This window comes from Poecilia latipinna, unplaced genomic scaffold (genome assembly GCF_001443285.1).
Source record: "Poecilia latipinna isolate Pla-1442-1.1 unplaced genomic scaffold, P_latipinna-1.0 Scaffold464, whole genome shotgun sequence".
Classification (NCBI taxonomy): Eukaryota; Metazoa; Chordata; class Actinopteri; order Cyprinodontiformes; family Poeciliidae; genus Poecilia; species Poecilia latipinna.
Genome location: NW_015113080.1, coordinates 230,451 through 245,839, shown reverse-complemented (window position 1 = coordinate 245,839; position 15,389 = coordinate 230,451). Strand labels below are relative to the sequence as shown.

Sequence of the window (15,389 nt, the reverse complement as noted above, 5' to 3'; positions counted from 1 at the left end):
TATATATATATTTAACATACATGCTCCTGTTGCCACACAGTGGGAAAACAAATATTTCTATTCTAAACCTATAATATTCAGTTTTTAAGATCTAAAATGTTATTAAAAAGCTAAAGTGCTCTATTAACGTACCTCAAATAAGGTGATAAAAAGGTTGCTGAAAACCACACTATGACAGATTTAGCTTTGAAAACACTCGAGTAACTTTTTACTTTTTTTAAGCAATTATTTGTCCAGTAGTTTCACTCCGCAGCACTTATTTCCACTCGACTAACATTTTCAAATATTCATCACTACTTTTACTTGAGTACAATTTCTAGCCACTCTATTCTCCCTGAGTCAGTTCACTGAATAAAGACTAAAGATGTTTTAACTGAAATGCACCAGACACAGACGCACACCGTTTTAACATAACACATTATGTTTGTAGATACGGTTCATATCTACGCAATTAAGAGGTGAAGTGTACATACAGTAAATGGTACACATCGTCATCGAGAGTACTTTGCACTGGTTTTACATGCATTACCTATTGTCAGTACTGATTTCAGTAGTTTCATGTTGATTTTTCCAACAAGAAATTTTGTCTTTAGTTAGTTGTTTTTATAAGGATGTCACTTACTTTTGACTCTTTTATTTTATTCAGTAAAGTACCAGATTTTGGATATTTAATGATTTTTGTTTGATTATTTTTTTCGCATCCTAATTATCCTTAGAATATTGGTGAAGAACATCCTCAATACAAAAACAAAATACTTTGCCCACATGAATCTGTTACAAAAAATAAACATAAAGGCTTGTGGGATTTTATGGTTGAAAAAAAAAAAAGAGGTGAAGCTTTTAGGTTGTAATGTCAATAAGAAAGAATTAAGAACCGTTCCCATTAACATTCATCAGCATTTTAACATCAACCCTATTTTTTATTTTCATTTATTTTTTTTAACATCCATTAACTTGTATTAAAGACAACACGTCTGACAAAGAAAACAGAGACACGTTGTGTTTGGTAGCTCTGTCAGAGCAGAGGACACACAGAGGAGGTAAGTCCAGACACCATGTGTAGGTGACAGCAAATCAGGAGAGCAAGCTGAGGCAGGTTGTGGCGACTGAGAGGAGGAGAAAGTAGCTGCTCTATAATTAAGGAACACACAGAGGTTTGCCTGCTTCAGAGCAAAGGGACAGATTCAGGGCTTATAGTTTGTAAAACCTGGCTGGAGGTAAATGGGCTGTCGCTGGAACAAAGATACCGCTCTGCACAGTCGACTTCACAAGAACGTAGAGTCCAGACGCATCAGAAAGGGGTTTTGACACACTGCTATGGTTACTAAAACTAGTTAGCAGTAAAATAAGCAGGAGCTGTAAGGAAGTTAAAATGTGGTAAAATACAAAAAATAAAAAAACGTAGAGGAAACAAACATTTATCTGACCAGAGAGATACCTTCAGGGTGTGCGTGTGATATAGACTCGCAGGATATTTAGAAAGATAATTCATTTGATTTAAAAAATAAGCTGGGAATAAAAAGCAAATAGCTTTTTATTTCATCCATGGCTTTCACACTGAACTTAGGCTTAACGTGTTCATGCTTGAAAAGCGAAGTTTGGGAAAGGTGTAAACATTAAAGATGATCCTGCATCAATAATACCAAACAATGAGCTTCATCTAAGGCAGGAGTGGCACACTCCAGTCCTAAATTTTTATTTTAATTTTTTTGATGAGTTCCTGCTTCAAAACACTTGAACACAACGGCTTATAATCAGTCGTTCGTTGTGTGATCAGCATCTCAAGTGGCCTGATTGTGACTCCTTCATTTATTTGATATGTGCTGAAGCAGGAAAACACAGGAAAGTTGAAGAACACAAAGTCCCACCAACACCCATCACACCCTGCTGACTGTGCTGGTGAAGTTTTATTCCTACTAGAAGTTGTAGAGTATAAAGTAATCATGGGTCCACCAGTGTAGGGTTTTGAGCCAAAGTCACTGAATGGGTACACTGTCCATTCAGTGAAATTAAAGAGACAGAAAGCAGCGTGGTTATTACAAGATGATACGCCGTGTTGTGCTCTACGTTTTCCGTTGTCGCAAGATTTTAATTTGTCAGTCACAATTTAAACTGAATTGCAGTCATCACAAAATCAGTTCCTGGGCAACAAATAAGTCCTTTGACTAGACTTTTGACATTCCTGCTTTACAACATAATGAAACACTAAGGCTGCCTTCTTCATCGTGACTCGGAGGGAAATTTTGTCTCACGGATTTAACATCGTGGTGTCTTACCTCATTTACAAACACCCAGTGACTGTCCTTGGAGGCCAAATTTGTTTCCACAGCCTGCAGACACAAACAGAGAGAGGGAGAGAGAGAGAGAGAGATGGGGAAAAGTTTAGATCAATTACTCCGGCTTCATGTAAACTTTCTGGGTCTCAGATCCTCCTATTTGGCCTCGGAGCTGCTCTATCACACCAAGGACACGTTGCTTTGCTCCACTCCTATTTGCTCAGCCTCTGCTGTTTTCCAATGATGGGTTGCTCTGCCAAATGTCAACCAATAAAAGTTTTCCACAGAGACCCGGCCAAGTACTGAGAACTCTTATCAAAGCGCTGCGAGCTCGTCTGGTTCGGCGTAGCTGTGTGATAATCCCAGCAGCGTCCAACCGGCTTCCGACCGATGATAACGAAGAGCCGCGCCGAGTCGAGCCGATAAGGTCCGCGTTTTATTCCGAGTCCAGAGGGGAACTGCTGGCACCAGCTCGTCACCTTCTGTAAACGGCAGACATGAACGCAGAACGCAGGAATGAAATGTATATAAAAACTGATCACTAACAGGTGATTAAAGTCTTATAAAGTCTGATAGAGAAGCTTCCTTTTCGAATACACATGGCCACAGGGTCAGACTGAGGAGGTCAGTGGTGTTGCACAAGTGGATCAGAGGAGTCTTTATTTACACCTTATTAATATGAGTAGTGTTTCTGATTTAATGAAACCTCAAATAGAGCTGCAAAGACTGAATTTAATCAGCACATTTAATTGATTTGTATGCATTCCAGTAATGTGGCAAAAACACTTAAACAATGACACATTTGAAAGCAGATAAAAATGGTCTGCTGCTGTTTCCATGATTTTCTTTTTTAAAGGACCAGGCTATTAAAACAGACTGTTACAATGGTACAAATCAAAAGATTATATTTACCTTTATAGTACCCCGACATAAAACAAGTCAAATACAACATAAAGCCTAGCTTAAGGACAGCAGTGGCGGTTTTCAAGTGCATAAGTCTTTATAGACGCCTTTATAAAAGCATTTGGAGTGTAAAATAAAGCAGCACCTCTACCAAGTTCAGAAAAAGTCCAAAGCTTAAGACCACAAATTAAATTTTATTTAGGATTCCAGACAAAATATCAACTCCAAGTCCCAATCAAGGAATCTCTGTGGGGCTGTTACCGGACCACGCTCAACTCCTGACCTCTGCTTTCATCCTAATAGCTGTGGTTTTATGTCATCTGCATTGTTCAGGTTGAAAGCTATAAGATGTTGTATTGAAATGGCCCAACTAGTGTTACCAACGCATTTAGTAACATGCAAACAAAGAAGAGAAAGACCTGTTTCCAAGGGACAATGGTAAAGCAAAAAAAAAAAAAAAAAAAAAAAAACAAAACGTTTAAAAAAAAAGTGACTAAATTTGCTTGGAGCAACACAGGTTGTGAAACGTTGTGTTCGTTATGTTTCCATCTGCTGCTGGAGCCACAGCGCACTTGTTACAGGTCATCTAAAATATTTTATCTTATATCCTGAATATACAAAGATTCCCAACATGGCAGCTCCTTGCATTGAAATCCCTCAGAACCTAAAATAAAGGATTTCTTCAAAGTACGTGAGACGTTGCAAGTTATTACTTACATTGCATTGAATTTAATAACTTTATATCACCAATTTTCCTCTAATTAGAAGTAAGGTGTGGTGGTTTGAGGTCTGTGCAACAGTATTAACATGAAACACAAAAGGCAATACAAAATAGAAATATATAATATATGATTAGGAAAAGAAAAGTCTATCTTTTGCATGATTATTTTTGACTGATAAATAACAGCCTAGTCTTCACACAAGTCAGGGCCAGGCTTATATAAAACAGAAACCTTTTGATAATTACAACCCACGATAAGGTTCTTTGTATTGATTTCCAGTGCAATCCTCAAGTAAATTAATTTCCCTCCACTCAAACTGCACACTCAATAAAAAAAACCTGACATGACAACACGTAACACGTATCAAAGCATATGGACTGAACTACGAGCCATGTGGGTGTTTGGCCTCTGGGCGCCACACAAAAAAACGTGCAGTTATTAAAACGAACACTGTAACCACGTCTGTATCTAATGATCTGGACGGCATGAAGCAAAACGTCGTCCTTCAACATGATAATAGGAAAACAGACAGGAGGGAGCATCTGGTCCGTGTGGGGAGTGAACACAGTAACAGTCATGGAGCCTGGTACATGGCTTGCTTCAGTACACTGAAGCAAGGAGACGAAGACTGGACCCAGACACACATCCAAGCTGCTTTTCTGGGCCAGATAAAATGAGACTAAGCTTCTGGAAATGACTTCTCAAAGCACAGACTGGGTTTCTGCTCTCTGGGTTATGTTTTACAGTTGTGTCTATGTCAGGAACCCAGCTAATTTGAATAAACATTTTCCAGTTTGCCAAAAAATATTCAACCAGTATCAGAAGCTTCATAATGGCTATAAAATAATTAAATATAAAGCTACTGACATTAGTTAAATGTCACTAGCTTTATATTTAACCAAATATTATGGGAGACAAATGTATATATTTGAGCGAAAGCATAGTTTTGACCCTGGGTAGATCAGATATTGGAATGATGTCCTGCTTTTTAAATCAGGTAAGGATTTTCCTTACCTGCTCTTTTGGCCAGATGGACATTCCTCTAACCAATTAGTTGAATTTAGCTAATTAAACTTTACACAGTTTACAACACATTTCTATATATTGATGTGGAAACTAATATTTGGCATTTTTAATCCCACTTGTTACACGCTAGCGTCTTAAGGGTTACTCCTTTGGAAGTCCTCCCAAAAGTATACCAAAAAAAGTGTTTGGAATATACAGCAGAAGATGTTTTTCCACCACAGCATCAGAACTGGGTTTCAGGACATATCAGTTTTTCAATATTAATATCTTCGCCCTCCTTTACAGGGTCCATCTTTGGCTCCTGCTCCATCCAACACAGAACTCACCCAGGAAGCCCAACACAGATGTAATAATACTCTTTTCAGGCTGATCGTTTAATCTGTGTGTCCTGGGGAGCTGTGGGAGGAGGGCGAGAGGTGAGGATTAGGGACGTATTAATAGCAGTAGTTGGGACCAAAATGTCAGTGAATGTGACCGTTTGTGACGAGGTCCAGCTTTTTTGTGTGTGAGAGTTGATGATGTTGTCAGTGATCTGGTTAACCTATCGTTAAAGGCCAAGACCCCACTTTCTGGAGATACTTCACAAGACATCTCCTATTTGGAAATATTACACCTGTCACTGTAACCTTTACCAGGCCAAGAGGCACACACACATCCACACACACACGCACGCACTCGCATGCACACATAACGGCAGAGAGACTTGTAAAACTGCCCTCTGAGATAGATGTGCTATTCTGAGCCAATTTTACTGTGATCTATGTTGAGGATTTTCTATCCTGCGTTCCTTCTCTGTCTTTTTGAAACCAGGTTGCGTGGTTGTTGTTGCTTCTGTGGATAAAGAAACTTTTTTTTTGTTTGTAGAAACCTTTGACATTTTGTTGCATTTAATGAAACAAGCTGAAGTAAAATGATGAAAAATTATATATATATATATATATATATATATATATATATATATATATATATATATATATATATATATATATAATTTTTTTTTTTTTTTACAGTAAGAGCTGTCAGAACATTAAGACCTCGTTCCAGACACACATCTTTCTTGAATGAGTTTGGCTTTGCTCTTTCGGCCAGATGGACATTCATTCCTCTAACCAATTAGTTGCATCTAGCTAATTAAATTTAGGAAGAATCGGTTCTAACATGCACAACCAAAATTCAAACTCAAAGTTTGGATGATTTTGTTGTAAAATGTAGACATTTCAGGGAACAAATATTTTTAAAAATGGCACAATTTTATTTCAATGAAACTTTTTTTTCGCACAATTTTTTTTGTGTGTGTGTGTTTGATGCAATGACATCGAGTACACAGATTTGTGTGAACACCCATACGCCAAAGTCTTCTGCAAGCACGTTTTGACGATGTCTCCTCGGTAGGAGTCTGTGCTTGGTATTACTTGCCCACCCAGTTATCTGAACACTTCTCCAAATATGTCAGATTGAGAGGTCGTCTCCTGTCCACAGCATGTCAGCTCACAGATTTTTAATTAAATTTAATTCTGACTGCAAGTTTTCCTCTAATGAGGAAATTGTTGCTTTGTTGATTTAGACGTAGGGAATCATGGATGAAGTGGTTGGAATCAAACTGATTGGCATTTAGAACTGTTTATTATTTCAGACGTCCAGGAAGAAAGAGAGAAAGGAAGAAGGAAAGAAAGAACGAGAGAGCAAAAGAAAGAGGGAAACAGAGAGCCCCCCCACCCCCACAAGCAGTTTTAAATATCACTGAGTGCATATTGTATTCATCTCTCATCTTCATAAAACTATCTGTTGGCTAACAGAGAACTCCCACACATGCATGTTTAACTGCTTTTAGATTCCAAGAGAAACATTTAATCAAACAATTTCATATGAAAGCTGTGTTATAAATTCCCTTGAGACAAGCAAATAGCAACATTCATTGTTTCTACTCTTGTTTTATTAAATCTCACTCCACTTTAATTCAAGCAATATTTTAAAATATATAAATAATGTGCGGAAGAATGTAAGTTTAAGTGGGTCTCTCTTTTTTTTCCCCCTTTTCCTTCACAGCTCAATCACCTCAACCCGTTGTAACCGAGGAGGGCCGGCTGCAGTCTGCTCGCAGGTCACCGGGGCCGGGCAGAGTTGGGTTGACCGCAGCGAGCACTAGATCAGCAAGATAGGTCTCTGGGCAGGTCTGTGTGTAGAATGGATGATGGGACAGATCAAAACGTGATTGCGTCAACAGCCTGCAGCTAGTTCAGCAGCGGGCAGCCGGTGCAACACTCTCGTCTGCTGCTGAAATCCTTCATGTGGATCTGCACTAACTTCCCTTCGTGTAGAAAATTTCAGTATTAGCCGAACATTCAGCTGCCAGAACAAATAACTTCAACGTAGTCTACTAATTAAAAAAAAAAAAAAGAAAAACCTTCTGGGATAGTTGCTGAGCTACACGTTCAAAGTTTGCTTTTGAAATATGACTTAGCAGGACATTAATATCAGAGCTAGAAAAAGAGATATATGTGTATTTCACATGGATTTGCGCAAACCAATCAGATAAAACGACTAACATGCATGTAGAAGTTCAAATATCCCGCAAACAGACATGATGAAACCAGAAATAAAAAAAAAAACACTGCGGGTTTATTCCATCTGCATGTCTGCACGCTGCTGCCAGGCTGAGAATAAATATTTAAAAGCAGAAACAACAAAGCAAAGCATGTTGAAATAGCTGTATTATTTTGTTCCCACCAACTTCAGCTCAACCTGGCGAGGAGCTGATGAGGTATCGATCGGGCAGGCCAATCCGAGCTGCATCAAAGTTTCATGAAAGATCCAGGGCTGCGTTGCTAAGTATCGAGCGGTGGGCGGCCGCTGCGGAAAGACGGAAACTTTCTGCAGCGGCCGAAACATGTTTCGCTTCCATTCTTGGTTGTACGGGATCAAGCGGGATCTGGGGAGCGGGACTACGTGCCCGAGGAGCTCTAAATGATTTATATGTTCGGGAGCGAAAGGCTGCCAACAGAATACCACGGAAGTAAGAAAGTGCAGAGAAAATGCCTTAGTCTCTTCGTGGGACTTGTTGACATTGAGAAAAATCTTAAGCGTTAGCAGCCTAGAATGGTTTTCCATTTTTTAAGACCCACAAAAAGGAAACTGTTGCTATTTAAAATTCAGAGTGGGCGACATTCTGAATTTCATGTGCTGAAATTCTGAAAAATGGCTACTCCTTGTTGAAATGCAGGAAAGCCGAGCGCATTTTGGGGAAACGCTCTTCTGCTTCCATCAGCAGTTCTCAGGGGAGGCAAAGGGTCTGGCAGAGTGGCTGGGTGGGGGTGGTGGCGTGTCAGAGAGTTAGCCGGTTTATATTTTGCTCTACTGCCTCCACCACCACCACCTCTGTGGGTTTAATAGTCCTGACAACAAGCATTTTTAACAGGCTGCTGGACGGGCAGCGAGCGAGGATGTTGCACCAGAGACAGAGTGCTTTTAACACCATGCTAATGGAGGAGACAGGGATGAGTCCCACGAGGACGCCGCTGACCAGGAAATCCGGCATGCGTGGGGTCAGGGATGAAAACAAAAACTAAGTTCAGTTAGACGTTCCTCTGATTCTGTCACAGAAACACAATTCAATTCTTTGTTTAGCTGTGGGGCATTTTTTCTTTGTAGCTGGTAGAAAACAAAGAGCATACATACAGACAAAGCCGGCAGGAGCCATTTTGGTGCCCTGGGTTATAAATTTGCAGTGGGTAGCTTTTTTTGGAAAATGTCTTTTGAATATTCCTTAAAACTGTGACTATGTTGTAAAAGTATAACATGAGGCAGATAAATAGAAGTTTCTGATCCTGGTAAGAAACAACCAATAGGAAGCCAGGAGGAGAGTCTCAGCGCTGTCAATCAAGCTGTGTATGTGACGTCCCCTTCGCTCTCTGATGAACTACAGCCTAAATGACGACGTATAAAAAGTTTTCCTGTAATGTCAGGTGGTTTCTCTGCATTCAGGACAGCTGATGCAAACCGGCAATGTTGGTGTTGTGTAACTGTGTTTGTGCCGTTAGCTTCCCCTCTTTTAAACAAAACCACAACGTCTCAAACTTTCCACTTCGCCTTTATCAAATATGAGCAACAGTGAGTCACACAAAGCAACTCCAGAGAGCAAGCAGCCACTGACCTGACCTACGGTACGGGAGCTCTGCCTCTCGCCGCAACACGAAGCCCCCTGTTTCAGGCCACCGAGACTCGCTCTGAACTTGATTATGTCACAGCTGAGATGCTTCCTCTCCATGTTCTGTGCTACTCAGTTTTTTTTTTTTTTTTTTTGTTTTTCAGAGAGGTGGGTAGAGGGGGCCTGTCGCCGTGAGGCTCTGTCTGGATGTTGATGTCAGTGAAAGCTGTGCTAAAAGCAACGCTTCGCGCAAAGATAAACTGAGAGCTGAGAGGCTTTGGTAAACACGGTACTCCACTTTGAACAAGAGCTTATTCATATGGAACCAGTTTGCAAAGGCTGAAACTTAGATCTTGAGGATCAACTGAATGATTAATGCTTACTGTATCTTGACTGCAATATTAATTTGCTTTGCTTGTATTGCTTTTTTCTGGTTGTTTGTGTACAGCACTTTGGCGAATTGTGTTGCTTTCAAAGTGCTTTATGGTTAAAGGTGGACTGAATGGGATGTAGCACATGCTACGCTAAATAGTAAATTACACTAGACAACTGCAGGATTTCAGGTGAGGAGAAACCACAGAAAATCTCTCACAGACTTTCAACAACCCAGCAGAGGAAGGAGACCAAAGCAGCTGCTGATGATTGTGTGGAAAAGCTCTCAGAAGTTTTTTTAAGAAGGGAACGTTCAAACCTTCAGCAACCAAAATGAATCCAGAGGAGATTCTCAAATATAAACACAGAAGGTCTAACTGTATCCTCTAGAGCAGAAAACTGCCAAAACCGTCTTTATTAATTAAATGACCACATTGATGATGACTGGTCAGTGGAAGAAGTATGGTTGGACTTGATTGGCATTAAAACAGCCTTTTTATTGAAAAAGGAGGTTAAACACTTCTAGCTATTTTGCTTTCAGTTGTCCAAAACTGTGTACTCTTTCATCCTACGAGTCAAATGTTTATCAAAAGTTTCTGAATCGTATCTGAATAACGGAACAATGCCTAACAGAGTGGCAGTGCTGTCACCTGCAGGTGTTTGACTTTAATCCCTCTTGACATTTAACTTTTGTCTCCTGATGTGTCATTAGGAGAACTGCCCTCTGTGCGCTCGGCTATTATGTCCCATTTCTTGACTCTAATGCCGTCTACGTACAATCAGGGACTTTAAAAGCCCTGAGTGTTCTCTGTTTCAACAACACGGATAGACATATGGAGGATAATTACACCTTTGCTCAGCATATTATAATTTATCCACATTTAAAGCTGAGTTTGCCTTATTTTTCAGTCCGACAGAGCAGCCCTTGCCTTGTCTTACGTCTCCGGCTGACGGGACGAGCCGGGCTTTAGATCTCTCAGTCGTGACTCTTCCCCTATCTATTCTGCTGCTTTATTGTCCACCACTGTCACTCAGCCTATTATAAGTGCCCCCAAAGAGGAATGGAGCGAGACGGAGACATCGGATGGAGAAAGAGATTGAAGAGGGACTGAAGTGTCCCATTTTAAAGAGCAGGTAAAGGTGTCTCGTCGCATGATAATAGAGTTGAAAAAGGCAGAGGGCAGCGTGGCATGTCATCCAATAAATTGTGAGTCGTGATAAAAGCGGTAAATGATGAAGTCTGTGTTTATGAAACATTTGGTTAAGTTTCCTAAAACCAATTAAGTTGAAGGCTCAGAATATCCTAAGCCAGAAAAGTTTACACACTGAAATCTACATTCATCAGAAATGCCTTTATTTAAGGTTGAATTCAGAGTCATTTTAAAGGATATTATAAGGCAACGCTCTAAGAAACGCTTAAGAACGCTTTTGCCCTTTTTGCACACCAAAGTGATGTTAATTGAACCTTGTGGAGTTGAACTAAATGTATAAAACGTGGAAAGCAGGTGGAATCTGAGAGCAAGGATGAGGCAGATGGGTGGATGTCGGACAGGCGAGGTGAGAGCTAAAGTCTGTTACGGGTTTGGGTGGATGCTCGGGCCCGAGGCAGCTCAGTCCAGGAAAAACAATCTGCTCTGTAAAACCACTGCCTCGGAGATTAGCACAAAGTTGACTGCTGGGAGGTGAAGAGTCAGAAATTAGAAAGCCAATGAAACTCTCAACTATGAGCTATCCAAGCTGACAGTAAAACCAAGCCCTATCATCCATTAAAAGTGGAATACGGGCTGCTGCTTGTGTAAGAGACTTGAAGCACAAGGTAAAAAGTACATTTACAGAGCAACAAGAAAATGTCTGGCCACTAAAGACAACTCCCAACAAGAAAAGCAGAAAGAGAACTAATATAGGTCCAGTGATGTGGCATTAAAATGGACAAATGGAGTCCAGAGTGGATCCGCCCCGCATTCAAAACATTCAACAAGCTCAAGCAGACTCCTTCGAGTTCAATCATGACCTCAGAGTCACGGAGACATCCATCAAGCTCAATTTATTCATTGGAGGGCAGTGGAAGTGTTGTGAGAGACAGAAAAGGTGGTTTAGGTGAGTGTCGTTACCAAACGCCTCAGTCTGACACAGATGGCATGATTCAGCATGGAGGCAGTTGATCTTTTGATCTCTCTAAAACCTCCCAGATAAAATCCTAAGCAGCTCAGCCGCGTCTTGTTTGCCTTCACGGTGAAAACACAAACACAAGCTACAAATACTTTCAACCTCAGTTATTATTATTTTTTTTATAACATGTAAAGTGTATACTAGCGAAGAAACAGAAAAGCTCAAGAAGAAGTGTGTGGCCTTTGGTTTCACACACATAGAGCTTAAAAAAATTTAATTTTTGAACTTTAGAAAACATAAATTGCAAAAAGGAACAATTTTGATAAGAGACAGAAAACTACAGGAAGCATCCCTCAGTTGACAAGCTGAACTTACTCATTAATATCACATACTAATACAAACAAGTCATGTACAGGGGACACTCACTTATTTGCATTCATCTTCCAAATTATTTGTGGAAAATTTGGCTATTCGTGGGTTTTTGTTTCTAATGCGCATCTAAAACATTTGAAAGAAAACGCAGCTTGAGAAGTTAACGTACAAAGGTGCAGAGCTACTTGATGTCTGCAGATCAGCCTATTGCATGGCATCATTTACGTTCCTTGGCTGTGATTGGTTGTTCCCTCAAGAGCGGAGATAACGAAGACTGTGGATGTTAACTTCTGAGAAGTGATGAAACTGTTTCCCCTGTGTGAATCAATGCATATTAAGATCTATTTGATATTTATGCAGTTATGTGCGTTTTTAGATTCAGTCTCAAGATTCACTGACTGTAGCTCTGCGATGAAGACAATAGTTTGTCTACAGATGTACCCGACTTACACCTAATGAGTCACTTTCCACTTTCTAACTTTATCAATAAAATAGTCCGGCGAGGTTATTTGGTGGTGGCCTTTGAATGTTTTCTGGGCGTTTGTCCCGATGGGAAAGCAGTCTGAATATTCTGAATATTCCTTCTGGCTTACAGTTGCCCCGAGGCACTCTGGGAGGAGCTGCAGGGTGTAGCTGGGTGTCAGGTTCTCTTCTTGACTCGTTGGTGGGTCGGTTGGTCAGTCAGAAAGATGGACATGATGTGGGATTTTATTTACAAGACACAGAATAAGACATGCAAAATGTCAAAAACCTTAAGATGGTATTTTAGAGACACACGATGACTGAAGCAGCACTAAGATAAAACATATTAAAGTATTTCAAATTCTCATGTTCGAAACTGAAGGACAAACAAAGTGCACATCTGATGGCCTCGCAAAAAAGCTTTGATGGATTTCTAACGATGAGTGGGGTTGCAGAAGGGGACAGTATGTGATTTCCCATCAGCGGAGCTTGTACATTCACTTTGGAGAGCCATTTCCTCACAAGGCCTCACGTGAACGACATCTGATACACACAGGCCAGCGCTCGCGGTTCGACCTTCATGTCTTTTTTTATTCCCATTTAAAAAAAAATAAATACATTGCTCAAATGATGAGATCAATTTTGAGCATTAATAGAAATACGGTTTAAAACTATGTTTTATTTTGTTCGAGTTTTGACGTTCAAATGAAAGGAAATGAGTTTAGATGTTCAGAAACCATCACGAAAACTCCAATTTGTCATGTATTTTAACCCGATGGAAAACATATCACTGTTATGGCAGTGAAGCAAATTTAATGTCGACATGAACCGAAGGCAAACGACTGAGAAACAAAACCGACACCTTCGAACTGCACTGAAATCTGCACCTGACCATGTGGAGGGGTCAAGGTAACGGTAGCAACACGGAGAGAGGGTTTTTCACCAGCCTGATACTGGAGAATGTCACAAAGTGAATGGAACAAATACAGACAAGAAATGATTAAAATGTTCCAATGTCACATCGAATCAACAGCTAGAAAGTTAAAACCTAAACATAGTTGTTTTTTGGGGGGTTTTTGCTTTGTCCCTTTAAAAAAAAAAACATAAATCCAGTTAAAAACATTTGAAAAAGTCTTAAAACCATACCATATAAATCTATCAAAAATATCTAGACTTACATTCTTTAAAAAAATGATTTGATGTGATGCCCCACGAGAAAACCAGGAACAAACTGCCAGAGCAGAAGAAAGAGAAAAACTTGAGAAAATTGTCATAAATTTCATATTTTTGCTAAATATGCTGGTTGAAGTCATAAAGAAACCACTTTATGCTTCACATAGGAGTTTCAGGGAGTTATAAAACAGTGAACTGTGTTTGATTTCATTTTGATGACAGAATAAATCTGAGTCGCTTTTGGTTGTGGGGAAAACTCACAGCTGATTAACACACCAGGCTTTGTTCAATTGTTTCAATAATGCTTTTGTAATTGGTTTTGATGAATAAGATGAACGTTTGAAGGAAACTTTTGGTTTCTAACATTCTAACATTGTTAGACCCTAATCCACACGGGTAACATAACGTTGGACCAGGACCGTTCACTTCCCCTTTCCACAGCCGTAAGAGTCGGCTTCTCCGGGGGAATCCCAAGGCGTTCCCTGGTCAGCTGAGAAACATAGAACCTCTGGTGTGTATTTAGGCAGAGTTTAATTCGACTGAAGTTCAGGATTTATTCCATGACAAAGGCCCAAAAGACAGTCTGTAAATAACTCAAAGCGGCCCTGGTTTTGTTGTGGCCTGTCGCGTTTATTTTGTTTTGAATCAGATCTACGCCATCTTGTTTCATCAAAACAATTAAGAGTACGTTACTGAAATGCAGAAACCCTTCCGGAAGCATAAACATTGAGAAAAAGCAACCGTGATCAGTAAGTTAGGGAGACCGATGCTGAGCCGACGTGACGTTAGAAAACTGAAATCCCAGTTTAAGAAAAAGACGCCCCAAAATAAGTTTGGATTGAGAACGGATGGGCTTGTGAAACAGAAAACAGACGCCTCGGGCAGGAATTTAATCAACGGCCGCATCGCTGGCCGCCTGTGCCTCTTCGTTGCCACGTGACGCGAATGCAGACCCGAACCTGTTGAAGTAAAGAGGCCATTTGCATGCATTGTGCTCCTTTACGCTAAGCCTCCATCAATCAGCGGGGAGACAAAGACATCTGGGATGGAATGGGGACTACCTGGAGATAAGCTCACTCTGCATCACATTAAATGTGAGGCTTTGCCTCTCAGCCTAGATGCTGTTCTGCTCCGCGCCTCCCAACGAAACCCACATCTGAGAATGTAAGCTTACAGAAACAGAGATATACCTCTGCTATGAACATTGCCAGTCCCCTCGCGGACGCCCGTTAAAATACCAGACTCAGTTGCTAGGAGATCCTGTAATACAACCGCAGAGTCTCTGCACACATTTGTATGCAACACCACGTGTTGCTGCTTTAATTTTAGGCTGTTCTGCTTCTCCTACAATCCTGCTGATGCTTCTCTTTGCTTCAGTCCTCAGGTGTTTTTGTCTCATGGCCCTTCTTGTTTTCCTTTGAAAGTGTTTTCGTGTGTGTTTGTACGTGCGTACGTGTGTGTGTGTGTGTGTGTGTACACTCAGATATCCCCCCCGTAATGAGGCATTGGTGGCTGATTAGCTCTTAGACACAATATGGCCAGAAACAGAATGGGTCATTGATTCCCTGAGCGGAGCCAAAATGGCTACTTTGGTCCAACTTGACACCATCTGAGAGGAGGTGTTCCCTGGTGTGTTTGTGCGTGAGATGAAAGCAATAACGTGGGCAGGCAAGGGTGGAAAAAGCTCAGCGGCTCTCCGGTTTCTGTGCTCGCGAGCCAAGTTCGGCTCCGATCTCCAGCTGCAGCAAAAGGGTAAGCATAATAAAAGCGTTGTTATTGCGATATTTTGTCTGCAAAAGCAAAAAAAAAAAAAAAAAAAAAGCAACCTAA

At 40.6% G+C, this 15,389-nt stretch overlaps 1 protein-coding gene across 1 annotated transcript in view; it reads right to left on the bottom strand.

Moving 5' to 3' along the window:
* The window catches only part of LOC106951555 (glutamate receptor ionotropic, delta-1-like), a 234,350-nt gene that overhangs the window by 82,524 nt on the left and 136,437 nt on the right, over positions 1 to 15,389 (bottom strand). The window contains exon 3 of the mRNA XM_015039183.1: positions 2,277 to 2,330. Coding sequence (XP_014894669.1) covers positions 2,277 to 2,330 — 54 coding nt within the window. The remainder of the gene's footprint in view (positions 1 to 2,276; positions 2,331 to 15,389) is intronic.